The sequence below is a fragment of the Helianthus annuus genome, chromosome 9 (genome assembly GCF_002127325.2).
Source record: "Helianthus annuus cultivar XRQ/B chromosome 9, HanXRQr2.0-SUNRISE, whole genome shotgun sequence".
NCBI classification, from domain to species: domain Eukaryota; kingdom Viridiplantae; phylum Streptophyta; class Magnoliopsida; order Asterales; family Asteraceae; genus Helianthus; species Helianthus annuus.
In genome coordinates this window covers 6,241,624-6,268,906 of record NC_035441.2, presented here as the reverse complement: position 1 = coordinate 6,268,906, position 27,283 = coordinate 6,241,624, and the positions used below count along the sequence as shown (strand labels likewise).

At 38.0% G+C, this 27,283-nt stretch overlaps 1 protein-coding gene across 3 annotated transcripts; it reads right to left on the bottom strand.

The window, feature by feature from the left end:
- Positions 1 to 1,594: 1,594 nt before the first annotated feature.
- Positions 1,595 to 25,517, bottom strand: LOC110877103. Of its 3 annotated transcripts, XM_022125263.2 has the most exons (15): positions 25,263 to 25,394; positions 22,232 to 22,338; positions 21,344 to 21,399; positions 21,080 to 21,254; positions 19,130 to 19,231; positions 18,031 to 18,102; positions 17,566 to 17,682; positions 17,343 to 17,420; positions 11,585 to 11,647; positions 11,384 to 11,480; positions 5,845 to 5,923; positions 4,910 to 5,121; positions 4,184 to 4,329; positions 3,157 to 3,279; positions 1,668 to 1,966 (listed from the first exon to the last, which is right to left on the bottom strand). In XM_022125263.2, exons 4-15 carry the CDS (start codon positions 21,233 to 21,235, stop codon positions 1,817 to 1,819), a joined length of 1,395 nt encoding a protein of 464 aa, XP_021980955.1. In that variant the 5' UTR covers positions 21,236 to 21,254; positions 21,344 to 21,399; positions 22,232 to 22,338; positions 25,263 to 25,394; the 3' UTR covers positions 1,668 to 1,816. The 3 variants fall into 3 exon arrangements, with proteins under 3 accessions (XP_021980954.1, XP_021980955.1, XP_035833155.1); XM_022125262.2 differs by lacking the exon at positions 22,232 to 22,338 and having other exon boundaries at positions 1,595 to 1,966; positions 25,263 to 25,517; XM_035977262.1 differs by lacking the exons at positions 1,668 to 1,966; positions 22,232 to 22,338 and having other exon boundaries at positions 3,224 to 3,339; positions 25,263 to 25,517.
- Between the last annotated feature and the right edge of the window lie 1,766 nt (positions 25,518 to 27,283).

The following is a 27,283-nucleotide window of genomic DNA, read 5'->3' as shown; positions in this document are numbered from 1 at the left end:
GATTTTCGCTTGATTTGTACGTGATTTCGCTTATACGTTTTCCATTTCGTTAATAATCATCATTGTGACTTGTGAGAGAAATCGAGTGGAAATCAAGTACATATCTATGATCATTATGCTACATGGGATTGATCGAGATAACATTCGAAGTCGTTCATACAAAGCGCCATGCAGTTGCAAGCACATCGCTAGTTGCTTCTTTAACACTTTAGCGGAAACGTATTACATATTTACTCAATCATAAAATTCAATTACATATTTCCCCTTCCTGAATCGAATTTTATAATGGGGTAAAAATATAATAAGCCCGCTTAGCAAGGGAATATGTAAAAAGAAAAAAAAAACAACCTTTTTGGATAATGCATACATGACAATTGACAACAAAGTAACTTTTTAAAGGTTTGCAATCAGGTTCTTAAAATTTTGAAGCTGGTTAAACATAATAGAATTTTGAAGCTGGTTAAACATAATAGCAGGTTCGGTAACAAGTCAAAATAACTAAACTTTTATCATGGTTTGTGGTTGTTATCGTTTTTATTTTATTTTATTAATTTTTTTTCTTGAATTTTATAAATAACTAATATACTAAATATATAGTTAAAGAATGTATTAAGATATGAGTTCCATCTAAAGTGGGCGAATATCCCCAGTGGTAGCGAAAGTAACACGTCTTCCAAAAGGTCAAGGGCCTCGTCCCAAGCCCAATCTGATGCACGAGATCAAGAGTTTGAGGACCTTTTGGATGATTCGTCAAACTGGCCTGAGTATGGAAGAGATGCCGCAAAAAGGCGTGCTCAAAAATCAAGATCTGGTACGGCATCGCCTTCAACTGCAGGCTCGCGTAGGGGAATATACAGCGATCAGTTGGATGACATTGCATGCAAGTTAGATACATTCAACGTCTTCTAACAACAAAGGGCCGAACAACGAAAGAGCAAAGAAGCTAGAGATACCCTGAAACAAAGACGGGATGATTTGAAATTTCTATCCGAGCGCATTGATCACCTTGAGGGTGACGAGTTGCAACTAGTCTTGGAGATGAGAGAAGAGATAAAAAAACAAATATAATATTCAAATAGCCTAGCGGGTCAGCCCAGCGAAGCCCACCAAACCCCCGCCCCACCATACCCTGTTGAATGTGGGTCAGCCCATGTCTGCCCCCCCCCCCCCCCCCAAGCCACATGCCAACTCATGCCCCAACCCAAACCCAAACCCAACCCAAACCCCACCATACCCCACGGTCTAATACAAAGAAAATTGTTCGGCACGTGGATCTAACTTGACTCTACTAGTTTTGATCATTTCATTATCCAGTATAGTTAAACCTATTTTAACTCGTTACTCAATAAAACTCAATATAATGCAAGACAATTTTTTTAGGACCACAGTGTCGTGTTCTATGGTTTCCTATCACAGAACTCGACATGATGGATTCTCCTTATTTAGGGATTCTGAAGTCTTTCAGCGGACTTTGCAGGCAGGATTGATGAAAAGAACTCATGTTTAGCGGCAACATTAGCGGCGGATGTGGTTTTCGGGTAGAGTATTGTTGGTTTCTAAACATTTTCCATCCACAAAATGAGTCTTCAACATATAAATGCATAAGTATTTCCTTTAAATTACACACCAACTAAAATATACAAGAATACAAAACCAAAAGCCAGACATGCTACAGCTGAACAAGAATCAATCAATTGAATTAATATTTTTCTTTCAAAAAGAATGGATGGCTACTTCATGATCATTAATCAATCAACAAGAAACCAGATAATAATGATAATAATCACAAGCGGTTGTTAAATCCCGATTCCTTTTTCTACACATCGTATTTCTTTGGTTGTCTCCAGTTAACCAAACTTCTCGACAAAGAACCAAGAATCGAGATTTTGCTTTGGGCTTTCTTCACGTATAAACGCTTGGCTGCCAAATCGGAATACTTCTTGCCCTTCTCCATTGTTCGGTCAATCTGATATTTAAGAAATACATTTTTGTTAACTAAGTGGGGAAAATCCCGTCTATGTAAGGGTGTGAACTGCTGCACGACAAGAACCTAACACGAAATTTGGCGGTTTGGGTTTAATCTAAACGGATTCGGGTCAGTTTCGGTTAGACATGTGAACACGTTTAGCTAAACAAGTCTTGTTCAAGTGGACGAGCCGGTTCATGCATTGATCAGATTAACTTTTTTAATATGTTTTATGTAATAACTACAACTAATTGGGTATTTTATGGAAAAAAAATTGATAAAGAAAATGAGCATCAAGTTTTACAGTTTAAATATTGAACATAATTATTTTATAAACATTAGTATTTTTGGATGCAAAGTTGGAATTTTAGAGATTTAATATGAAAATAAAAAATTTTAATTTCAGTTAAACCAATCGTTTTCATGTCAACCCGTGAAATCTCTTGTCATGTTCGGATTCGGCCTGTATTTAATTATTAGTCAAATGAGTCATTAATATTCATTTAGTCAAATAGGTCATCAATGCTATGAATATTTTGTAGTTTTCATTGAAGGGCAAATAGGTCATCAATAAATAATAATAATAATAATAATAATAATAATAATAATAATAATAATAATAATAAAGGCAAATTGGATTTAAATAATCCCAACTTTCTCAATTTGGCCGATAATAATCCCAACTCAGTTATTGGCCGATAATAATCCGAACTGGTCCACTTTTGGCTGACAATAGTCTGCGTTAAATGTAGCTTAACGGAGTTAAGTTTTTTTTCTGAGTTACAAACTGATGTTTTAGGGCTTTTGATTAGAACGAGGATACGGGCTGATTGATGTAAATTTACCTCGAAATACTGCCTCAAACGACAAAAACAGTGCTTCAATTCGGGTGTTTAAACTTCCAATCAACAAAAATCAAGCCGTTTGAAGCATCGTTTCGAGGTAAGTTTTACATAAATCGATTCGTATCCTCGTTCTGATCAAAATCCATAAAACATCAGTTTGTAATTCGGAAAAAAACTTAACTCCGTTAAGCTATTTTTAACAGCGGACTATTATTGGCCAAAAGTGGACCAGTTCGGAGTATTATCGGCCAATAACTGAGTTGGAATTATTATCGGACAAATTGAGAAAGTTGGGACATTTAAATCCAATTTGCCTAATAATAATGGAATCGTAACAGATCTCACCTTGTGTATTTTCCCATTCTTTAAATGATAACGGATACCAGACCAGTTGATAGACTGAGAAAAATGTGAACGGATTGCTGAAATCGGGTATAGAAAATTATCCACCACCATTGCAACAAACACCTGCTCATAGTCAGTTTGACCAAATCAATAGTCAACACTGTAATTCTAAATAAAAGAATCCTGCAATAATAATGGAGATTAAAATGACTGTATACTTATAGGTCATTAAATGCTAGAAATAACCAATTTGACCCGTTTAGTTTTGAATGGGTCGGTTTGGGTTGGGTTGGGTTGTATCACATAAGTTCCATTTATATATACTTCAACCAACTTTGGCCCCTCAATTTTGGCATTAACCAACTTTAGCCCCTCAACTTTGGTAATGACATGTTTAGCCCCTTAACTAAAACAACTTTAACCCCTCAACTAACTTTAATAATAAACAACTTTAACCCCTCAACTTTAAAAATGACATGCTTAGCCCCTCAACTTAAATAATGACATGTTTAGCACTTTAGCCCCTTAACTACATCAAACTTTAGCCCCTCAATTTTATTAATAAACAACTTTAGCCCCTCAACTTTATTAATAAACAACTTTACCCCCCCCCCCCAACTTTATTTATGACATGTTTAGCCCCTTAACTAAAACATCAAACAACTTTACTCTCGCGACTTGCTTATTTTTATCTACGTTTCGAACCCGTTGTGGAGCCCGGGTGGTAATCCACTAGTTAAAATAATAGCTAAAAAAGAAAAAGGAATCAACCCAACCCAGCCCGTTTCAAGTTTCAACTTCAACAGTTGGTAAAAAGTCCTTTTTGACCCATTACCCCCCCTCCCCCTCTTACCCATCTCTAATAAATGTCTAGCAAGATCATGAATAAAACCATCCCAGCCCATTTCAACTGTTTCATAAAAGGGGCCCGTTTTTGACCCATTACCACCAACCCGCCCATCCTAAATGAGTAGAAAGATCAAGAATGAAACAAAATACGGTTTATAAGATGGTTATGACAACTTACCAAACACCAATTATAAGCACCAAGTGAAAGTGGAGGTGCCTCGGGAGACAACATGTTGCATAACCGAACTTCAATTCTTGTTAAATTCCACATTGAAAGAAGTTCAATGGCAGTGCATATGATTAGGCAGCCAACAAGTCTCAACCCTAACAAAAATTCTGGACAAGATCAATAACATAAAAGTGTAAATCTTTTCATATGATTTAATTAATATAAATATCAACCCATGTGCAATCATAAATAGATCAATCAAAAGGTTTGAAATCTTGCCATTTTTCTCGAACTCGTTAACTCCATCCATTTTTCTCTGTTAAATGAGGGGTATTTCCGTCTTTTCAAACATTTTTATTAAAATAAAAAACACTATTAAGAAATAAAGATTAAAGATACACCTATGTTGACTTTCTGGTTATGAATTTTCTTATAAACATTAACAAATAGGTCAAAGGACGAAAATACCCCTGACTAAATGTTAAAAAATGGATGGAGTTAACGAGTCAGATGAAAATTGCAAGATTTTAAACCTTTTGGACCCAAATGCGAAAAAGCAAATCTTTGGACGAAAGTCGCAAAAGTGGTCAGATCTCAGGGACGAAAATGGCATTTCACACAAGAGAGAGAGAAACAGTAAAAAACATTACACGTTAACCCAGGACGATCCTCTTTCCTATACTAAAGATTACCAATTTTAACATCAACCCGTTTTGACATTTTAACGTGACTTACCATTAGGGTTGAGAACTGGTTCTTCAATTAAATTATCCTTAAAATGAAATCTAAGTGCTGCTGCAATATGAAACATAGCCATAATATATGGAGATACAAATCCCCAAGAAAGGTAGCAGTGCACGGAAAACAAAGCTCGATTCATTATCCAGTTTATGTATGTTGTGTAGGACTCCAAAACGAATGTCTGTTTTCTCAAATAATTCCAGTACCTATACACGACATACACAGATCAAATTAATAACTTGAGGTATAGGTGGCAAGCTGGGCGGGCTGAAAGGGTTCTTTTTTAGTCCAGAACGGTTTAGAGCGTAAAATCTTTTTTTGCCCAGTTTATTTCTCATATACAATTTATGCATTAATTACGATTACAAAAGTAAGCATTAAAAAAAGCAGTTTTGGCAACTTACAACAAGTAGGGGTGCAAACGAGCCGAGTGGCTCGAGAAAAAGCTCAAAACGAGTCGAGCATTATCGAGCCTGAGCCGAGCTTGAACCTAAAATAAAGCTCATTTATTTATTTATCAAGCCCGAGCTCGAATCTGGCATGTGAAGCTCGTCAGGCTCGAGCCTTAGTGCAAGATTAGTTTTTTTTTTTTTTAATTTAATAACATTTACCCCTTATTTAAAGTTGTCTCGTAAACGAGCCGAGCCAAGCTTATTTACGAGCCGAGCCCGAACCTAAAAATAAGTTTGTTCAGTAAACGAGCTCGAGCTTCACTATCAAGCTCGCGAGCCTAAACGGGTCAATTATTTATATTATTTTTATTTAATTGATTAATTAATAGATAATAGACGAGCCGAGCTCGAGCTCAATCTTTGAAAAGTTTGACCATAGTCCTTTTAGCTAAATCTACTTATTTGACCCGTATGAGATAAAACACAACTCAAATCAACCCATTTTATCTGCAATTATTCTACTTTATATATTCAGACCTTGAAAAGGTAAGGTCACTGGCAAGAGGATGAGGGAAAACCGCAACCGGAGGTGATGTTATTAGCCTCTTATGAGCACCTGAAAATTGAGACCAGTATGAGCAATTCAGTATATTGTAATTAAAAACTAGTAACAACATAAAACATTTTCTATTGAAAAAGGTAAAATAAAAATTATACAAAAAAACATGGACAACTTATGCTTATTATATGCCACTACTAGAAAAAACTATAGTGCCAAACTGCCAATATCATGATGTTAAATCACAATAAAACTGTAATGACTACATTGGATCACAATAAAACGAATGCGAGTTGCTGTACAAAAGGAATTCGTATCATGCTTGGGTGGGATCCAAATGTGACTGATGTTATGGTTCTCTCGCAAACTGATCAGGTGATACACACTCAAGTAATGTTTAAGCTAGACAGAAAGTCTTTATTTTGTTCGTTTGCTTATGCGGATAACCATTATAAAAATAGACGGGACTTGTGGCACAATCTGTGTGGTCATAGCTCTTTTATGAAAGATAAACCGTGGGTACTTATGGGGGATTTTAATGCCTACTTATTTCATGATACGAGTACGGGTGCGTCCACTTATAATATTGGATCTCGTGAGTTTAAGGAGTGTGTCAATAACATAGAAGTGTTCGATGTTAATAGCACGGGCTTACACTATACGTGGACGAATAATCAGCAACAAAGTGGAGTTATTTTCAAAAAACTGGATCGAATCATGTGCAATATTAACTGTGTTACTGAATTTCCGAATGCTGGTGCGTATTTCCATCCCTTTCGGGTCTCGGACCATTCACCATGCATATTGAAGTTGCCGAGTGTATCTAGAGATAAACCTAGACCCTTCAAATTCGTGAATCTTATTGCCGAGAAGCATGGTTTTTTGGAAGAAGTTAATCAGGTTTGGAGTAAAGATATTGCAGGGTTTCGAATGTATCAAGTTGTCATGAAACTCAAGTTACTAAAAACCCCGTTACGAAAGCTTTTCTTTAAGCAAGGTAACCTGCATGAGAATGTGAAGATGGCAAGGAAGGAGCTGGACGAGTGTCAGCTTCTTATGGACCAAGATCCGGCTAATGATGAAGTGCTAGCTAATCATAGTTTACTTCTTCAGAAATACAAGGATGCAATTCATGATGAAGCACTTTTCTTACAACAAAAATCGAAGGTCGATTGGCTGACCCTTGGGGACTCGAACACGAAATACTTCCATAATGTTGTGAAAGCCAAAAATCACCGTAGCCGAATATTCACAATTCGAGATACTGGTGGTAATTTACACGAAGGAGGAGCAGTGGCCCAGGTATTAGTTGATCATTTTTCTAATTTTTTTGGAAGTGTAGGCCAGGTGGTTCATAGTCCCAGTCCGCATCTTTTTCGCAACACGTTGTCGTCGGTTAAAGCTAGTAATATGGTGCGCACAGTGACTGAGGATGAAATTAAAAAAGCCATGTTCTCCATTGCCGGGAACAAGGCGCCAGGTCCGGATGGTTACACATCTATTTTCTTTAAAAAGGCTTGGGATGTAGTTGGAAAGGATGTATGCATGGCGATTCAAGATTTTTTCGAGAATGGCAAGCTTCTAAACCAGTTAAACCACACGGTTATCTCTTTAATTCCGAAGGTAAAGACTCCTGCTTCTGTTACTGATTATAGGCCTATATCTTGCTGTAATACTCTGTATAAGTGTATTAGTAAGATTATCACAACTCGCATTAAGGAGGGCCTAGGAGATATTGTCAACATTAATCAGTCAGCGTTCATCCCGGGTAGAAAGATATCAGATAATATCCTGCTTACCCAGGAATTAATGCATAATTACCATCGTAACCATGGACCGCCGAGATGTGCTTTTAAAGTCGATATTCAGAAGGCATATGATACGGTTGATTGGAGATTCTTGGAGAATATTTTACGTGGTTTTGGTTTTCACCAGAAAATGATCAAATGGGTTATGGTGTGTGTTACCTCCGCTACGTTTTCTTTGGCTATAAATGGGAATCTGCATGGTTATTTTAAGGGGAAGCGGGGTCTACGCCAGGGGGACCCTATGTCTCCATATCTTTTTACTTTGGTAATGGAGATCCTTACTTTGATCCTTCAAAACCAAGTTGATGGAAACGCTGAGTTTAGATTCCATCATAAACTAGGATTTTGACCCGCCGCGCGTTGCGGCGGCGTCGAAAGTTAAAGTAACTCGTATTTATATTGTATATTTGACCCGACTCTTTACTTAAAAAAATTATATCGCCATCGAATGAAAACGTATTATATTTGACCCGACTTGCTTTCAAATACAGTTTACGAACGTACACAAAATAAGTATATATATATGGCTCGCTCGTTGCAGTGTAAAGTTTTAGACATTAATATGGTTAGACATAGATAAAAAAAAAGTATACTAATGTGTGATGCTATGATCTAAAGTCGTAAAAACAATTCAAATAAAATGAGACGTTAAGTTATTAAGTAGAAAAAAGTTGGCAGATTAAAGTTATCAATTACCAAAAGTTAAAAGTGAATGCTTAAGTTACCTAGTTTGAAAGTGTGAATTGAAAGAACTAAAAGTATCGGGGTTAAAAAGTAAAAATGTAGGGATTAGAATTGTAATAGATAAATGTATAGGGGCTAAGTGTGTATTTTTGTAAAAGTTGAGGACTTAAAGACAAAGGCCCGCCGCCGACCTTTGTCTTTAACATTATACATAGATAAAAAAAAGTATAATAATTTGTCCACCTTGCGATGTAAAGTCGTAAAAGTAATTTAAACAAAAGGAGGTCTCAAGTCATTAAGTAGAAGAAGGTTAAAAAGGTTAAAGTTGTCAATTACTGAAAATTAAAAGTGAATATGTAACTTACTTAAAGAAAATGATTAATAGTGTTTCATAATAAAAAAAATTAAGAGCGTAAAATGGAAAAAGTTGAAAGTGTAGAAGTCAAAACTTTAATATATATATATCATGTGTTCTTTTAGAAGTAGACATATATAGTAATTAATTGATAGTTGAATTCAAATAAAAGCCATACAACTTTAAAGAAAAGAAATGTAGAAGTCAAAAAGTCAAAAACTTGATGCTTAAAAGAGAAAGGTCACCACCGACCTTTCTCTTTAATATATATATAATGTGAAAAGCAAAGGATTATTAACTTATGTTTTGCAGATGACTTATTCTTGTTTGCTCGTGGTAATCCTAATTCAGCTGCGGTTATTCTAGAGTCCTTGAATTTATTCAAGGATATGTCGGGGTTGGTTCTTAGCATGTCGAAGAGCACAGCTTTTTTTGGTGGGGTTCCGAATTATGTAAAAGATCAAATCCGTAATATAATGCAATTCGAGGAAGGTGTTCTTCCGGTGCGGTATCTGGGTGTCCCTCTAATCTCTTCTAGATTGATATATAATGATTGTAAAAAGCTGGTTGAAAATATGGAATCTCGAATCACTGATTGGAAAGCTAAAAGCTTGTCCTTTGCTGGCCGGCTTCAACTAATCAGATCAGTGTTATCTTCAATGCATGTTTATTGGGCTTCCGTGTTTATCTTACCAAAACGAATTGTCCATGATCTTGAAGACTTCTTTAGGCTCAAGGTAATAATATTAAGGGGAAGGCGAAGGTGAAATGGAGTCGCGTGTGTTTGCCTAAGAATGAAGGTGGTTTGGGTATTCGGAGAATCTCTGACATGAATAACGCGCTTATGGTAGCTCATATTTGGAGTCTCCTGACACATAGGGAATCCTTATGGGTAAAATGGGTCCATTCGTATCGTATTCGGGATAGAAGTTTTTGGGATGTGCCTGTTCGGAATAATGTCACTTGGGGTTGGAGAAAGATGTTACAACTGCGTTCAATCATACGACAGCATGTATGGATTAAGCTGGGTAATGGCGCTAATACTCTTGTTTGGTTCGATACATGGGATACTTTATGTCCGTTGAACCTTTTTATAACACCTCGAATGATATCTAATGCGGGTTTCAATATGAGGTGTACGGTTGCGGATATGGTTCTGAATGGTGAGTGGGCTTGGCCTAATTCTTGGCTAACTAGATTTCCTGCTTTGCAAGATCTCCCTATGGTAGTGTTAAACTCCTATGCTCAAGATAGGATTATTTGGAGGTCCAGAGAGAGCAAGGATATGGATTATAGCACGTATGGCGTGTGGGATGATATTCGGCAAGTACAAGATCTGGTTCCATGGGATCGTTTAGTGTGGTATCCTCAGGCTATCCCTCGGCATGCATTTCTTATGTGGCTTATTGTTTACAAGAAACTAAAAACTCAGGATGTGATGTGCAAATGGCGATCGTCGGGTAATGCAAACTACAACCTTTTGTGTTGTTCACTATGTACACCCGAACCGGATTCACATGATCACCTTTTCTTTGAATGCGACTATGCAACTCAAATCTGGCATGCGGTTCGAGAGAAAGTGGGTACGCGAGCTATCGGAAATACGTGGGAGGAAATTATGGATCATTTATTGCAGCATGCGGATTCTAAGCGAGCTTCTCACATCATTGCCAAGTTAGTGGTGACGGCATCGGCTTATTTTGTTTGGCAGGAACGAAACAACAGGCTATTCACTTTGAAAAAAAGGAATGCAGCTCAGCTTATCGAGGTGATTCTTATGACCATTCGGATGAAATTACATACAATGAAGTTTAAAAGAACAAGCCATGTGAATCAACTTTTACTTGAGTGGAGTTTACCAAGAGAATTGCTGATGGATCAAGATGAATGTGGCTAATTTATGAGAGCGTCATGTTGTAACTGTTTTGGTTACGTGTTTGTCGGTTTGACTTGTGTGCGTTATTTGCATGTTAGTTTCTTTTCTTGGTTGTGTGTGTACTCTAGTAATGGCATGTCATTCTAGAGAACTGAGGTCTACTTTATTCCTCACTTGTTTTATTTGGTTGATGAATGAATTTTAACCGGGGTAACCCTTTACCCAAAAAAAAAAAAAACTCTTGCTTTATTAATTTCATAAAGAGTTTAAATTATAAAATTTCAAGTTTGAGTAAAATGCCATTTTCGTCCCTGAGGTTTGCCAGTTTTGCGACTTTCGCCCAAATGTTTGTTTTTTCGCATCTGGATCCAAAATGTTTGAAATCTTGCCATTTTCATCCGGCTCCTTAACTCCATCTATTTTTCTCTGTTAGGTCAGGGGTATTTTCGTCTTTTTTGTTAACTTAAAGAGCAATTCGGTCTTTTCCACATTATGTACAAGCATCTAAAATACCCCTGACTGAATCCGTTAGACCGAATTGCCCTTTAAGTTAACAAAAAGACAAAAATACCCCTGACTTAATGGAGAAAAATAGATGGAGTTAATGAGCCGGGTGAAAATGACAATATTCCAAACCTTTTGGATCCGGATGCAGAAAAACAAACCTTTGGACGAAAGTCGCAAAACTGACCAAACCTCAGGGGCGAAAATGGCATTTAACTCTACAAAATTTTATGTTTTTTTTTTGTTTTTTTCTTATTTTTTTTATCAATGTAGCATTAACTATTGATTACCAGCTATAGCAGCAAGAGTCATGTCATCAGAGTATCCACCATCACGAAGTTGTGTTACAACACCATGTTTGTCCGTTCGGAAATCATCTGCATGCATCTGCCAAACAATAAAAATTTTAAAAAAAATATCCTATTATTATCCAGATAAATAAAACTTTATCACAAGCATAAGACAGTAAACCAAGGGTAAAAGTTTCTTGCCATCATGCATCCTCCCCAAAGAAAAAACGTCCTTCCACCAGTTGCAAATCCCATTGAACACGGCTATGAAGAGAATGATATTAGTCAAATAAACAGAGGTTAAGTGATTTAAAGGATCTCAACGTAAACAAACTAAACAAAGACAGTCTGTCGTTACAAAAAGAAATGTTAACCAGTAGAAAAATGGGTGGGTCGGACGGAATGGGTGGGTAGCGGGTCAAAGCAGTTAATTATTTCAACATGTTGAAACGCAGTTGGGTTGCTTAAAACATGCTCTTTATAAATTAGTGTGTCAAAACGGTTATAAAAGTTCTATTGTTTCAATAATATGTTTTTTGTTAAGTAACATGATTACAAGGCTTTCTGCATTTAAAAATACACTTTTAGTGACTGACATGTCCAATCCATTTTAACCTAATTATTTATCATGCATGTTAAATATAAAACAGAGTAAAATGCCATTTTCGTCCCTGAGATTTGGCCAGATTTGCGACTTTAGTTCAAAGGTTTGTTTTTCCGCATCTGGATCCAGAAGGCTTGAAATCTTGTCATTTTCATCCATCTCGTCAACTCCATCCATTTTTTTCCGTTAAGTCAAGTGTATTTCCGCCTTTTATGTTAACTTGATAGACCATATAATTAAGTTACAGATTAGTTTTATATATCATTATATTTAGTGGTACTAAAGTGTATCTTTATGTTCTATATATATATGACATTCCTGTAATCATTATTCACAAAATCAATAATACAATCTTTACGTTCTATTATGGTATCAGAGCCATTCTAACCCTACCCAAACCCTACTGCCGTCGCAGCTCCTTCTCTCTAAACTTGCTGCCGTCACGCAATTCTGTTCTTTTTTTTAAACCTCTGATCATCTTCTAAACCAACCATTCCAATGGCGATGCTCTCACCCTTCACCACTGTAGAGAAAACTGCCCACAATTCGCATAAATTCGCCTTTAAATTAACTCCCACAAACTATGGCTTCTGGAAGAACATGATTCATCCCTTCCTAGTCACTAATGGCCTGTTTGGATACATTGATGGTACCATACCATGCCCACCTTCCAGAACTGCGGCCACCACCGACACAGCTTCTGTTGATAATCCCAGCCACTTGTATTGGGTTTCCAATGATGCCCACGTCCGAATGATTCTCATCTCCACCATCTCTGAATCCAGTTTTTCGCATGTTCAGGGTGTAACATCTCGTGACTTGTGGCTGTCCCTTGAAAGAGCCTACGCCCCGAATAACTCATCCAGGGAATACACACTGAAAACGCAGCTGTTGAAGCTTCAGATGAAGGCTGATGAGACTTCTGCCTCTTATCTGAGTCGTGTGCAGGAATATGCAACAGCCTTGGCCAATATTGGTGAGCCCTTTAAAGACAAAGATATAGTAATGCTTACACTTGCTGGTCTACGAGATGAATATAGCGGACTTAAAGCCAATTTACTTGCTCGTTCACCACCTGTTGCCTTTACTGAATTACACGGCCTGCTGAGTGATCATGAGTTCATGATGACTCGACATACACCAGCCATTCCTACTGCCTTCACAGCCTCCACTTTCTCAGCCCCACCTACGGCCAACAGCACTGCTGGCCTTCTCCCCAACCCGGCACCACCACAGAATCAACTGGCTACTTTACAACAATTGGCTGCTCAGCTAGGGTATAACATCAGCCCTGCTTTTACCCAAAACCAACAGCCGCAGGCCTTCTTTACCAACCGTCAACCAACCAATTATCGCGGTAACCGTCGTGGTAATTCTCGTGGCAACTATCGTGGTAATTATAACAGGAACCGTGATGAGTCTCAAACATCTGGTGCCCAGAACCGTCAACCACAGTTTGCTTGGGCCTCTACTCAGAACACCGTGTATGGTCATTGTAACCGGTGTGGTATTGGCCACATTCCTGCACAATGTCCTAACAAGGCTGGTCAATCTTCCACACGCGACTCGCCCCAAGCAAATTATGCAGCCTTTTCTGAAGCTGGGTCTACAACTGGTTCACTCTGGAAACCTGACACAGGAGCAAATGGTCATGCTACACCCGACCTTGCAAGTTTGGACAACTCTGAGGCCTATCTTGGTAACAATTTCCTTCATGTTGGCGATGGTAATCCTCTCCCTATTTGTCATATTGGTTCCTCAAAATTCTATTCTCCTAATAAAACCTTTTCTCTCAATAATATTCTTCATGTACCCGAACTCAAACAAAATCTCTTATCAGTTCAACAATTTTGCTTAGATAATAACGTTTTCTTTGAATTTCATTCCTCTTTTTTTGTTGTGAAGGACGAGTCTACACATACCATCCTACTCACGGGCCCAAGTGAACAAGGTCTCTACTCACTTTATCTTCCAAAATTGAAGTCCCTTCCACATGTTTCCTTCACAGCAACTAAAGCTCCGTCAGCGATCTGGCATCAACGCCTCGGCCATCCCAATGCTCGAGTTTTTCAATCTATAATGTCTAGTAGTCAATTACCTGTTTCCAATAAAGTGTCTTCTTCTTTATGTTCTTCTTGTCAAATGGGGAAATCCTCCAAAATGTCGTTAAAACTATCAAATTTTCGTAGTAACAATGTTTTGGATTTGGTTTATTGTGATGTTTGGGGTCCCGCACCCTCTATTTCCTTTAATGGTTGTCGCTTTTTCTTATTATGTGTTGACCATCATTCACGCTATATGTGGTTTTACCCTTTAAGGAATAAATCTGATGTTTTCTCTGTTTTTCAATTGTTTGTTAAAATGGTTGAAAGACAATTCAATACGAAACTTAAAAGAGTTCAATCTGATTGGGGTGGTGAATTTCGTAATCTTGCTTCGTTTCTAACATCTCTTGGCATAATTCACCAACGCTCATGTCCACATACGAGTGAACAAAATGGTGTTGTCGAACGCCGACATCGCCATGTTGTTGAAACTGGCTTGGCGCTTCTTGCTCACTCTCATGCCCCTCAACGTTTTTGGGAGTTTGCCTTTGAAACCGCGGTTTACCTAATAAATCGCATGCCCTCAAGAATCAACTCAAACAAATCACCTTTCCAACACTTATTCAACCGACCACCTGATTACTCATTTTTACGAGTCTTTGGGTGTGAATGCTTCCCTTTCCTACGCCCGTATAATCATCATAAAATGGACTTCCGGTCCACCCCGTGTGTTTTTCTAGGCTACAGCTCAGTTCATCATGGGTATCGCTGCCTAGATTTACAATCTGACCGGATTTACATTGCTCGTCATGTTCGCTTCAACGAACACATTTTTCCATTCAAACCACCACTCATACCCACATCTCCTACACAATCACCTTCCTACTATTCTTCCTACCCCATACCATCAGCCTGTCCTTCCACTTCTACTTCCCAACCTTCAACCGCACCTCATAGAGCTGAAACACAGCCTTTGGACCACCATCAAACCCATAACCAACAACCCTCGAACTTGTCCCACACAACAGGCCATGAACCCACTCATTCCAGCCCTGAACCGACCCTTTCCAGCCCTGAACTGTTCCACCTCAATTCCTACTACCTCACAGTCCTCAGCTCACATTTCCTCTTCACCACCACGTACTCGTCCGCCTAATCTTCGCCAAAATCCTAAGCCAACCATTCGATATGATCCTTCAGCTTACCATGTCTCTACAAATTCTTCCGAGTCTATTGAACCTTCCTCTTTTACTATCGCCAACAAATCACCGGAATGGCGCCAGGCCATGGCTGAAGAGTTTGACGCTCTTATTCGGAACGGGACATGGTCTCTTGTTCCCCGTGTTGCGAATACTAATGTTATTGATTCAAAATGGGTTTACAGGATCAAAAAGGATGCACATGGAAAGGTCACTCGTTACAAAGCAAGACTCGTTGCCAAAGGTTTTAACCAAAAACCCGGTGTTGATTACCAAGAGACCTTCAGTCCTGTTGTCAAAGCAACAACGATACAGGTTCTTTTGTCTCTTGCTGTGACAAATCAGTGGTCTCTCAGACAGTTAGACGTTCAAAATGCCTTCCTTCACGGTGATCTAAAGGAAACTGTCTACCTACAACAACCACAGGGGTTCGTTGATAATTCTAAACCCGATCATGTTTGCTTGCTGCATAAATCTCTTTATGGCCTGAAACAGGCACCACGAGCATGGTTTGAACGTCTTAGCAGCACCCTACATCATATGGGCTTTACCGGTTCTAAAACGGATCCTTCACTTTTTATACTTAAAGCCCGTGGGACCTTGGTCTACGTTTTGGTCTATGTCGATGACATTATAGTTACAGGGAACAACACAACAGCTATCAATGATGTCATTGCAACATTAGGCACATCATTTGCGGTAAAAGATCTGGGGGACTTGCATTATTTTCTGGGTATTGAGGTTATTCGTCATGGCAGCAACTTAATCCTTTCTCAGCGGAAATACATTTCTGACTTGATTCACAAAGCTGGGTTATCCGAATGCAAACCAGTTCCTTCTCCTATGAGCACATCTCAGCTTCTCACCCTCGGTGACAGCCAACTTCTTGCTGATCCAACCAAGTATCGACAAATTGTGGGTGCTCTTCCGTATGCATCATTATCTAGACCTGACATCACTTTTGCAGTAAACAAAGTGTGTCAGTCCATGCAAACTCCAACAGAAAACCACTGGTCGGCTGTTAAACGGATCCTGCGGTATCTCAAAGGTACCTCTCATTTTGGTCTGTTTATTCGTCATGACTCTGCCTCTACTCTTCATGCCTTCACTGATGTCAACTGGAACACCACTTTGCGAGCTTTTTCTGATGCTGATTGGGCCGGCTGTCCAGATGATCGCCGGTCCACCGGGGGTTTGCCATATACTTGGGCTCCAATCTTATATCATGGAATGCTCGGAAACAGCGTACGGTGTCACGTTCTTCTACTGAATCTGAATATAAAGCTCTAGCCGACACTGTTGCTGAATTAACATGGCTAGAGGCCCTTCTACATGAACTCGGTATCATCTCTAAGATTACACCTACACTCTGGTGTGATAATCTAGGTGCCACGTATTTGTCCGCTAATCCTGTGTTCCATGCTCGCACAAAACATGTTGAGTGTGATTATCACTTTGTTCGCGATAAAGTTGCCCAGGGAAAACCTCAGGTCAAGTTTATCTCCACACATGATCAAATAGCCGACATTTTCACCAAGCCGCTACCGTCTCAAAGGTTTCTAATGCTGAGGTCCAAGTTGCAGGTCGTTCCCCGCCCTCAACTTGCGGGGGGATGATAGACCATATAATTAAGTTACAGATTAGTTTTATATATCATTATATTTAGTGGTACTAAAGTGTATCTTTATGTTCTCTATATATATGACATTCCTGTAATCATTATTCAAAAAATCAATAATACAATCTTTACGTTCTATTATAACTTAAAGGGCAATTCGGTCTTTTTACATAAAGTAAAAAAGACCGAATTGCCCTTTAAGTTAGCAACAAAACGGAAATACATCTGACTTAATGGAGAAAAATGGATGGAGTTAACGAGCCAGATGAAAATGGCAAGATTTCAACCCTTTTGGATCCAGATGCGGAAAAACAAACCTTTGGACGAAAGTCGCAAAACTGACCAAACCTCACGGATGAAAATGGCATTTTACTCTAAAACATAAACTAAACAGACTCGTTCATTAGCAAACGGGTTGAAACTACCACCACCAAATCCAACAAATAAAAATACCAAGCATAATGAAAAGCCATAATTCATCGACATGCCTTACCATGTGATATTCATAAATACAGTAACTCCCCAAACTTCCAGACGGTAAATCAAGCGGGTAGCCAGTTTGAATAAATATCTGCATTAATAAAAAGAACCAAATGAAAACAACTAGAATTTGAAAACAAAAGAAAAAAAAATAAAATATTAAGATTCAAGAACTAACATCATCATCTAGAAATAATACACATATTTGCTCCATATGTGCATCAGCATGAGTATACCTCGCGATTCTTCATCATCTCTGCAGTTAGGGCTCCGATTGACCCAGGGTGCAGCCTAACATCATCATCAAGAAACAATACGTATTTGCTGTCTTTTTTCATTTTTTCCACCCCAACCTGCCATTCGGGCCACAGTACAATAACTTCAAAATTGTGAATGTTACTGAGAATGAAGAAAGAAAATAATAATAATAATAATAATAATAATAATAATAATAATAATAATAATAACCATTGGGTGTCAGCCCAATGGCCACCAGCCCGCATTCTAACCCGGAGGTGGCGGGTTCGAGTCTTGCTCGTTCCCAATGCCCCTACGGTAGCGGATTTACCCCCAGACTCAGGCTTGCTGGGTGGCGGTCTGCGAGGTGGGATCACCTCGGCGGTTGGGAGGACCGTGGAATATCCCCCCCCCCCCCCCCCCCCAAGAAAGAAAAAATAATGTAAAAGGGATTTGCAGCGTACCAATTGATTATGAACTTTTTGACTGCATGTTGTGGATGGACCTGCTACAACTATTCTTGCATCAACATCATCCTGCATGCATATAAATAAGTAAGGAAGAGAATACGCACCAAACAAATACAAGAACTCTTATATAGTTTGGATTTTTATAAAAGTTGAGAGCGAAGTTTTACAGAATGGAAGTTAAAATTGATTAAAAATCACATACTTTTAGTTATAATAATAATATTTGTGGGTGACTAAATCACTATAGCTACAGTGATTTGTGTTTTTTGTCTTTTAATGTAACACAATTTTCTGCATTGACACTTACAACCTCTCAGCTTTCTAAAAACTTTGTAAAATGTCATTTTGACTCTCTCGAGTTTTACGTACTTATTTTTACGTGCGTGGGTCAAATATAATACATTTCGGTGCTTATTTTTATGTACGTTTACAATTGGTCTACGTTTTGACATAAATTTGTTCGGAAACGAGTCGGGTTAAATATAATACGTCTTCACTAGGCGGTATAAATTCGAGTTACTTTACGTTTCAACGCCACCGCAACGCGCGGTACCATTCTTTAACTTAAAAAATATATTTTATTACGTGCTTATTTTTTTTATGTACGTTTACAGTTGGTCTACGTTTTGACATAAATTTGTTCGGAAACGAGTCGGGTTAAATATAATACGTCTTCGCTAGGCGGTATAAATTCGAGTTACTTTACGTTTCATCGCCACCGCAATGCGCGGTACCATTCTTTAACATAAAAAATATATTTTATTACGTGCTTATTTTTAAGTACGTTTCAGTATAATCCAAGTTGGTTTACATTTCGACGTAAAATTTTTCTCGGTAATGAGCCTGGTCGAATATAATACGTTTCCGTGGTTACTTTTTTGTGCGTTTTCAGTTTGTCTACATTTTGATGTAAACTTTGTTCGGAAACGAGTCGGGTTAAATATTTGACAGCATAAAATCGAGTTGCTTTAAGTTTCGATGCCACCACAAAGCGCAACGGGTCAAAATACTAGTTACAAATAGATAAAGGTGAAATTGCAGTAAGTGCAGAGAGAAAACACACAAAGTAGGCGTTGCACAAAATCTGACTTACCTTAAAATCTAGAAGTAAACGCGATACAGCATGATAAGCTGGATCTTCAGTACTATCTACAATAAATAAGAACTCCAAGGGCCCACCATAAAGCGAAGTTAACTACATGCAACAATCCATATTATTAACCATTATAAGACAAATAAACAACCATACATAATCAAAATTAGAAGAAAGAATACAAAACTTCAAAAATAAACATATAGGGGTTGTTTGGCAACTTCTGAACATAGTCACCTAATACGCGGTTCGCTCCGGTTCGGGTACGCGATTCGGGTTCGCGATTCGCTAGTTGCGATGAATTCGGTTCGGAGGGGGTAGGTTCATATCGGTACGATCCGGTACGATTCGGTTCGGTGTACCATTCCGTCCGGTTCGGTATACACATTTCTTAATGAAATAAGAAAAAAAAGTAAACAATTAAAAAACGTTTTAAGTTAAAGTTGATAAAAAATAAAAGTATTGAGGTCTAAGGATGAAATATGTAACTTAATAAAAAAAGCTTTAGATTAAAAATTATAATAACACAAACATAAAGGATGAAATATGTAAATAAAAGAGGTTTAGGTTAAAATAGATTAAAGAAACGCAGCCGTCATATTATGTCAGCCTCCATCTCCATGTCTCCTCCATTTTCACTAGGGTTCATCATCACATCACAGGTAAGGTTTAATTTTTTCATCTTCTCACCATTCTTGTGCATAAAAATTTAATTTCACATCTTGTACATAAAAGAAATTCGCTGAATTGATAAAGGAAATTCGCTGAATTCATGAACCTGATGCGCGCTGAATTGAAGAATAAGATACGCGAATTGGCATCGTATTATACGCATACGAATTCCGTATGGTACGAAACGTACCAAAACGAAATTCGCATCTTTTTGAGCGAATTATGTGACTATGCTTCTGAATGGTTAAGTGCTGAACCAGTAAGAGGTCTGAACCATTAAGTGCTGAAATAGTAAGAGGTCTGAACCATTAAGAGCCAGTATAATGCTTAACCGTTCAGAGGCATGTCTGACCAATTCAGATTAGAGGTCTTAACCATTCAGACTCAGTATAATGCTTAACCATTCAGAGGCAAATGTCTGAACCATTCAGACATCTGCTCGCGAAACAAACAGCCTGAACCATTAAGGTGCTGTTTGTTTTTTCATAAAACCTCTGCGCAGGCTCTTCTGTCTGCGCGGCGCAGACCACGCGCAGACAATGTCACGCGCAGACTGTTTGTTTTTCCGAAGACGTTTCATTAAAAAAGGTCTCGCGTCTTGGTGCAGACTTGGTCCAGCCACTTCTAAGATCTTCTAAGGTCTGCAGAGGGTTAAACACCACCACCCACCACCCACCACCGACCACCACCGTCCATCACCACCCACCACCATCCATCACCACCCACCACCATCCATCACCACCACCACCGTCCATCACCATCACCACCACCCACCACCGTCCATCACCACCACCGTCCACCACCCACCACCACCGTCCACCACCCACCACCGTCTACCACCACCACCACCCACCACCGTCCGTACACCACCACCAGTTTATTTTAGAAACCTGCAGAAGTTAAAAAACAAACAGTCTTCTTCTTGCAGACTGCAGACATTTGGTCCACCTCTTCTGCTACAGATGTTTGTAGATGTGGTCCGCAGACTGCAGACATTTTACCTCTTAAAAACAAACAGCACCTAAGTGTTGAACCAGTAAGAGGTCTGAACCATTAAGAGCCTCAGTAAGAGGTAAACAAACAGCCCCGTAGTAATATAAATATAGAAATTTCAAAATCCAAAGTTAACAATTAGTAAAATAAGGGCACGGGCAATATAAAAACACTTTTAAGCAGAGAACTGCGAGAACCCAGTTATAAACTTGTATGTAGTGTATTTTACTTTCTTCTAATTCTGCTTACGTAGTGCAATATACTTGGATCTGTTTTGTATGGTACCTGGGTTCTCCACTTGTGCAGATTGTGTTCTCCAAAACCTTTCAAGGGCATTACAACGGTGACACCTGGCAATTGGACCTGTTTTGAATGTTCTAGGTCATGAATATCATGACTAAGAAATGCAAAGTCATTGCCATCTTTCATACATTTTTTCATCTGTCTTATTTCTCTGTTTCTGCAAGAGATAGAATATAGTTCTATTAAGTGTAAAATTCAATTTTACCGACATAATAAACAGATTGGTTATACACATAAAGTTGATACCTCACATAAGCGGCACCCGCCCATCCAGTAGCCAGAAGTAAGCATATTACGCATCCCTGTGGCATGAATATTTCCTCATATTGAAAAACATTATGCTAGCAAAACATTTACGTGGTAAATAAAACAAATAAATAAAGACTAATGGATTAGACTTCTGAAATCTCCTGGCTTAAGCGCCAGAAATTCAGTATTACACAAAAGTGCACCAGACAATAAGATCTTAAAACCTCTGAACAGAAGGGATACTTTATAAAAGGTTTCACCGTTGCCGTGTTAGTCCACTGGGTTAACTTCATCCAGTGGTTTGGGTCATTTTGTCAGTTTAGTCCAAAGGTTTCATTTTTCGCCTATGGGTCCAAAAAGGTTTCACCGTTGCTGTGTTAGTCCACTGGGTTAACTTCATCCATTTTTCTGTTAACGAGAAGGGCAATTCGGTCATTTTATATGGTCGAATTGCCCTTCTAGTTAACAGAATTACATATAAAATGACCGAATTGCCCTTCTCATTAACAGAAAAAATGGATAAAGTTAACCCAGTGGACTAAAATGGCAAAGGTAAAACATTTTTGGACCCATAGGCGAAAAATGAAAGCTTTGGACTCAACTGGCAAAATAGCCCAAACCACAGGGACTAAAACGGCATTTAACTCTTAATAATTTGTATAAAAAGATGTTATAAACGGTGATACTATAGTGTATGACTATCAACACCTTTCTTAATTCTAAGTGCTGATCCAGAGACCCCTCTACAACAAAGCATTAATTGTGGAGTGCATTTGACAACGTGGCAATTTCTAGTAAATACAAGGATCCCAAGAAGCAATTAATGACAGAACATAGTATTCTATAAAATCCACTCAGATGGGTTTAAATTTGAATCCGGCATACCTGTTGACCAATAAATGACAGAAGACCGTGCTTAAACCCAAGAAAAAAAATCAAGATGGGTTGTTTTGTTGTTCTAGCTGATCAACGAACATATACCACTTTTACACCTATATACAAAATCCCTATGTCTAATGAGTTGATATACAAAGTTATGAATAAAAACCATTCTAGGCAAAATCCCAAGCTACGATACATCTACAATAGTAGAAAACTGTCGGGCTGTAATTTTTCCTTTCACGTCAAAAACAGAGAGAGGATAAATAGAGCCAAAATGAAATCACCAGCTCACCAAGCAATAAACATTGTCAATTTAGCATAAACTTTAGGAGAAATATTTTGAGGTCTAGTAGACTATCTTTTTAACACTGGATTCATAACTAAGGCATCAACTCAAACAGTCAAAACAACAGGTTCGTTCAAGTCCTATGAGCAGCTACGACACCTAACTATCACATCTCGTCAACGGTCAACACAAATATTTATCATTAACATTACTCGCGAGGGTAATCCAATTCAACAAATACAAAAATGTTAGTGTTTATTTTAAAACAGTCTCCAAATCAGTCTTTGATTTTAGCAGATTTGAACCTACAGATATTTCTTGACTATTGCAATACAAAGCTCTATTAACTGTGGAACACTGGCTAAAATTGCAAATTTGCAGTAACCTAATTTCTTACCATTAACTCATTTACTTAAACAACAACTAAATTCAAGTTAAAGCCAAGTCCTATGAGCAGCTAGGGAACCAAACAATCACATCTCGTCAACACAAAACGTCATCATCAACGTAACACACAACTATTATCCAACTAAACCTAATAATCACCAGATCCATAACACAAACACAAAATCACACTACAAGTAAACCAAAGCATAACAATATAACATTATCATCAAAAGCTCGTAAAACATAAAAATCGCCAAATCCGAACCTGAATCTAAACGCTCTACTGGTTACAAACAACAACGAATCTATCGAATGATTCGAATCTAAGGTCGAAATCATCTCTATCCTAACTAAACGTATGAAACTGAAATGAAACAAATTATGTAACGTTAATGAAGAGGTATGGTCCCAAATCAAGTGCACATATGTCACGGGCATGGTTTAAAAAAACGTCCGAGGCGTACGTACTGAGGCGCGCCTCAGTTCGAAACGGAAGGAAAACGCATATGAGGCGGCGCCTCAGGTTCAGATATTAAACGGACGCCTCAGTTGAGTGAGGCGGAAAAAAACGGCCGAGGCGGTACGAATATGGCGAGGCGTACGTTTTTTTTGCTTATCAAACACGTCCACCGGGTAAAATATTTGCTAGTTATGTTATTATAGACTTATAGTTTGTATAAATTAAATAATTAACTAACTAATTTCTTAACATATATAGTTTTATGGTGGGGCGAATATGGAGATGATACCCCGGAACTCAAGGCCTTTGCAATGAAGATTTTGGGTCTTACGTGTTCGGCTTTAGCTTGTGAACGTAATTGGAGTACGTTCAATCAAGTCCTTACAAAGAGACGAAACCAGTTGACCACCGAGAGGATGGACGATTTGGTGTTCATCATGTACAATAGAAAGCTAAAGCAAAAATTTGTAAAAAGGTCCAATTTAAAAGAAGATGAAGATCCTTTACTTGTTGAAAACGTCATGTCTGATGATGAGTGGATAGCCGACCCAAGAGATGATGATGATGAAGATGCAATTGAAGATGATGCGGCAAATGTGGAGGAAAATGACGAGGTCATTAGAACAACAAGAGGTAGCGGGGCAACTAAAACACGTAGAGGTGGTGGGATAATTGAGCGAGGCGGTGGAAGTTCCTCATCAAAGAAAAGGAAAGCCCTTCATTTGATTGACGAGGATGACGATGATGAGGATTGGGTTGAGGAATATTGTGAGGATGATGAAAATGATGTTTGTTACGCTATTTGAGTTAATTAGAAACTATTATTGTTTTTTATGTTAAGGCTATTTGAGTTAATTAGAAACTATTATTGTTTTTTATGTTAAGTATTTGATGAAATTTGAATCTTCTTTTATGCTTTTAACTGTTGATTTGATGAGAAAAGTCATTTTTTGATGTTAAGTATTTATTATTTTATGATGTATATAATTTTAATATTTATTTATTAATGCCGCCTCAGCCTTACGCCTCATTCCGCCTCAATACTTACGCCTCGTGAGGCGAAGGGAAAATGCCTCGATACTCGTTTCCGTTTTTTTAAACCTTGGTCACGGGGACCACACCACTTTCCAAGCTGGCGTCCACATCACACGAGTGCATCCATAAGGTTCTGGAACCTTCAGGAAAGAATCGCCTGGTGACAAGAAAGATGCTCCTGCAGACAAAAAGGACAGTAGGTGGCACCAATAGATGGACCGTGGACGCCAGCAGCGACTGCAAGATCCTTGGAGGATAGCCGACAGCCAGTACAAGCAGGCGCCCAGCTGGAACGAATGACCACACGCCACGTCACCTGTGGGACTGACGATGCCAGAGGGGACAGAAAGGATATTCCTCCTGGTCGGACAACTGGAGCACTGGCTAGCTAGCAGGCCTCCTCCTCCTCCTTCATTCTCCGGCTATAAATAAAGGACTCCACCTCCAGGTTTAAGGATCCGATTTCTCACTCTCTTACTCTTAACACACACTTATCCTCAAAACAAATAGTTATTCTCACGCCGGAGGGTGGTCACAAGGGGAACTGCTATTCCCCTCCTGTGGCGAGTCACTGGTGTTGTTTTGCAGTACAATTTCTGGAAGATCAGCTTAACGACGAGTGAAAGATAGAGATTGAACCACCCTTCACGAGACCACCAGCTGGAATAACCTAGTGTTAACCAGTGTTTCATCAGTTAACCTAAATTCAACTTAAATCCAAGTCCTAGGAGCAGCTAGGGCACCAAACTATCATATTTCATCAACACAAAAGATTCATCATAATAACCACACTACAATACAACTAAATCAAATCATAACATTATCATCAAAAGCTCGTTAAACATAAAAATCGACAAAAACCGAACCTGAATCTGAACAAAAAGGGCGAACGGACTACACAAAGCTCTGCTGGCTGCAAACAGCAACGAATCTACCGTATCTAAGGGCGAAATCATCTGAATCATAAGTATAAATATGAAATTGAAATGTATGAATACTGTGAGGATAACCTAGAATGAGTGATGAAGATATTTTGTTGAAATCGAGGCGGAAAACTGGAATAATCGGAAGTGATAATGGAGAATTTATAGGTTTTATGTCACTTTCTCTCTCTCTAGATCCCCATGATGGAGGAGAGAGAAGAAAAAGGGTGAGATTTGGAGGCCACGTCATCAAAGCTGGCACTTGTGGTCCCAATCTTTAAAAAGTATGAGATATTTTGTTGTTTAAAATCTAGACTTAAATATCATTTTAGTGAGTCTGGTTTGAGTCATTTTTTCAATTTACTTTAAATGTTTCCTTTTTTATTTGTGGGTTCAAAAAGGTTTTATCGTTGCCATTTTAATTCACTGGGCTAACTGCATTCATTTTTTCTGTTATAGGGAAGGGTAATTCGGTCATTTTATATGGTCGAATTGCCCTTCTAGTTAACAGAATTACATATAAAATGACCGAATTGTCGTTCTTGTTAACAGAAAAAATATATCAAGTTAACCTAGTGGACTAAAATGTCAATGGTGGAACCTTTTTGGATCCACATACGAAAAATGAAACATTTGAACTAAACTGTCAAAATGACCCAAACCACATGGACTAAAATGACATTCAACTCTAAAATCTAAATAAAATTATATGTTTTTTTATGTTTGCAATCACCTTTAAAGTTTTTTTAGAGTAAAATGGTCACTGAGTTTATGTCGCTTTTGCTACTTCAGTATAAAAATGAAAACTTCTGTATTTGGGTTCTCTCAGGTTTCATTTTTGTTGTCATTCTCATCCAATTTGCAAACTAGGTTAGAATCTTTTGCTAACTTCTCCATTTTTTTGTCGTTTTCCTCATTAAATTAAAATATATTATGTCATAAAATGACGATTTTACGCTTCATTTAAATGGGAAACACGACGAAAATGGGAAAAGTTAACGTAAAATTCTAACCTACTTTGTCAATTGAATAAAAATGGTAACATAAATGAAACCTCAGAGACCCTGAGACCCTGATACAAAAAAAAATTATTTTTAAACTAAAGTAGCTTAAACTCAGTAATCATTTTGGCATTTTACTCTTGTTTTTATTTCATCCATTCATATTATGATTTTGAATTTTAAAAGTTTAACTAAAAAACAATTCAATAAAGCATAATATATCGAATTGTTTACTTTTTTCAATTTGTAGAATGCTATTGTAAATCATTTACAAATAACACCTTTAGCGATCATTTTTTTTTTCAATTACAAAGCAATGGCAGGTAGTCGGGCAACAAGTTGCGCCGCCACCCCTTTTTGAATAGAAAAACCAATTCCACATCTCATACAACCAATATTCTGTGTTTTACCATGTTGGGTTGGCCATCACGGCTTTTTCTTTGGTTGCCATGATGGAGACTTTCCATAAAGTCACCAAAAATAGTACTACTTCTACCTGAACTGAACTATAAAGTTTTATATGCTTCACAACCAATGCGTCCAAAACATGTTGGTGATATTTAAGGCGATGCATGTCTTATTAACCAAGAAGCTCTCATGGTGACGATTGATCTGATATTTGGATATGTTGGAACAAAATTACTTTAATGAAGAGTGATGGTGAGTGTACAGTTCAGTGGCATATAATTGTCACAAAAGATTGTTAGAAGTTGTTATAATTTATTGTTTTTACTTGATAAAATTCTAAAGGTTGATAAACTTATTTCTTGGTGGGTTTGTAGTTCAATTGTTAATTTCTAGAAACTTATGGTGACTAGCACATCCATAGGTGCATTAACATCACACAATGTAACATTTAATTTACTCACTTTTTTAAATTAAAAAAAATAAGAAGAAACGGTCACGAGAATAAACATAAAGTAATAGTGAGGCCCATTCATGTGAGCTTTATGAGATTTTTTA

What these genes read in the sequence shown, in the direction of transcription:
- LOC110877103 (XM_022125262.2), bottom strand. Translation starts at nt 25,361, where the DNA reads ATGATTCAGATGATTTCGCCCTTAGATACGGTAGATTCGTTGCTGTTT. An exon ending in CCCTTTTTGTTCAGATTCAG is followed by an intron (nt 21,400 to 25,262) that starts GTTCGGTTTTTG and finishes TTCATGCCACAG; the next exon opens with GGATGCGTAATATGCTTACT. An exon ending in TTTGGGGAGGATGCATGATG is followed by an intron (nt 11,481 to 11,584) that starts GCAAGAAACTTT and finishes ATTGTTTGGCAG; the next exon opens with ATGCATGCAGATGATTTCCG.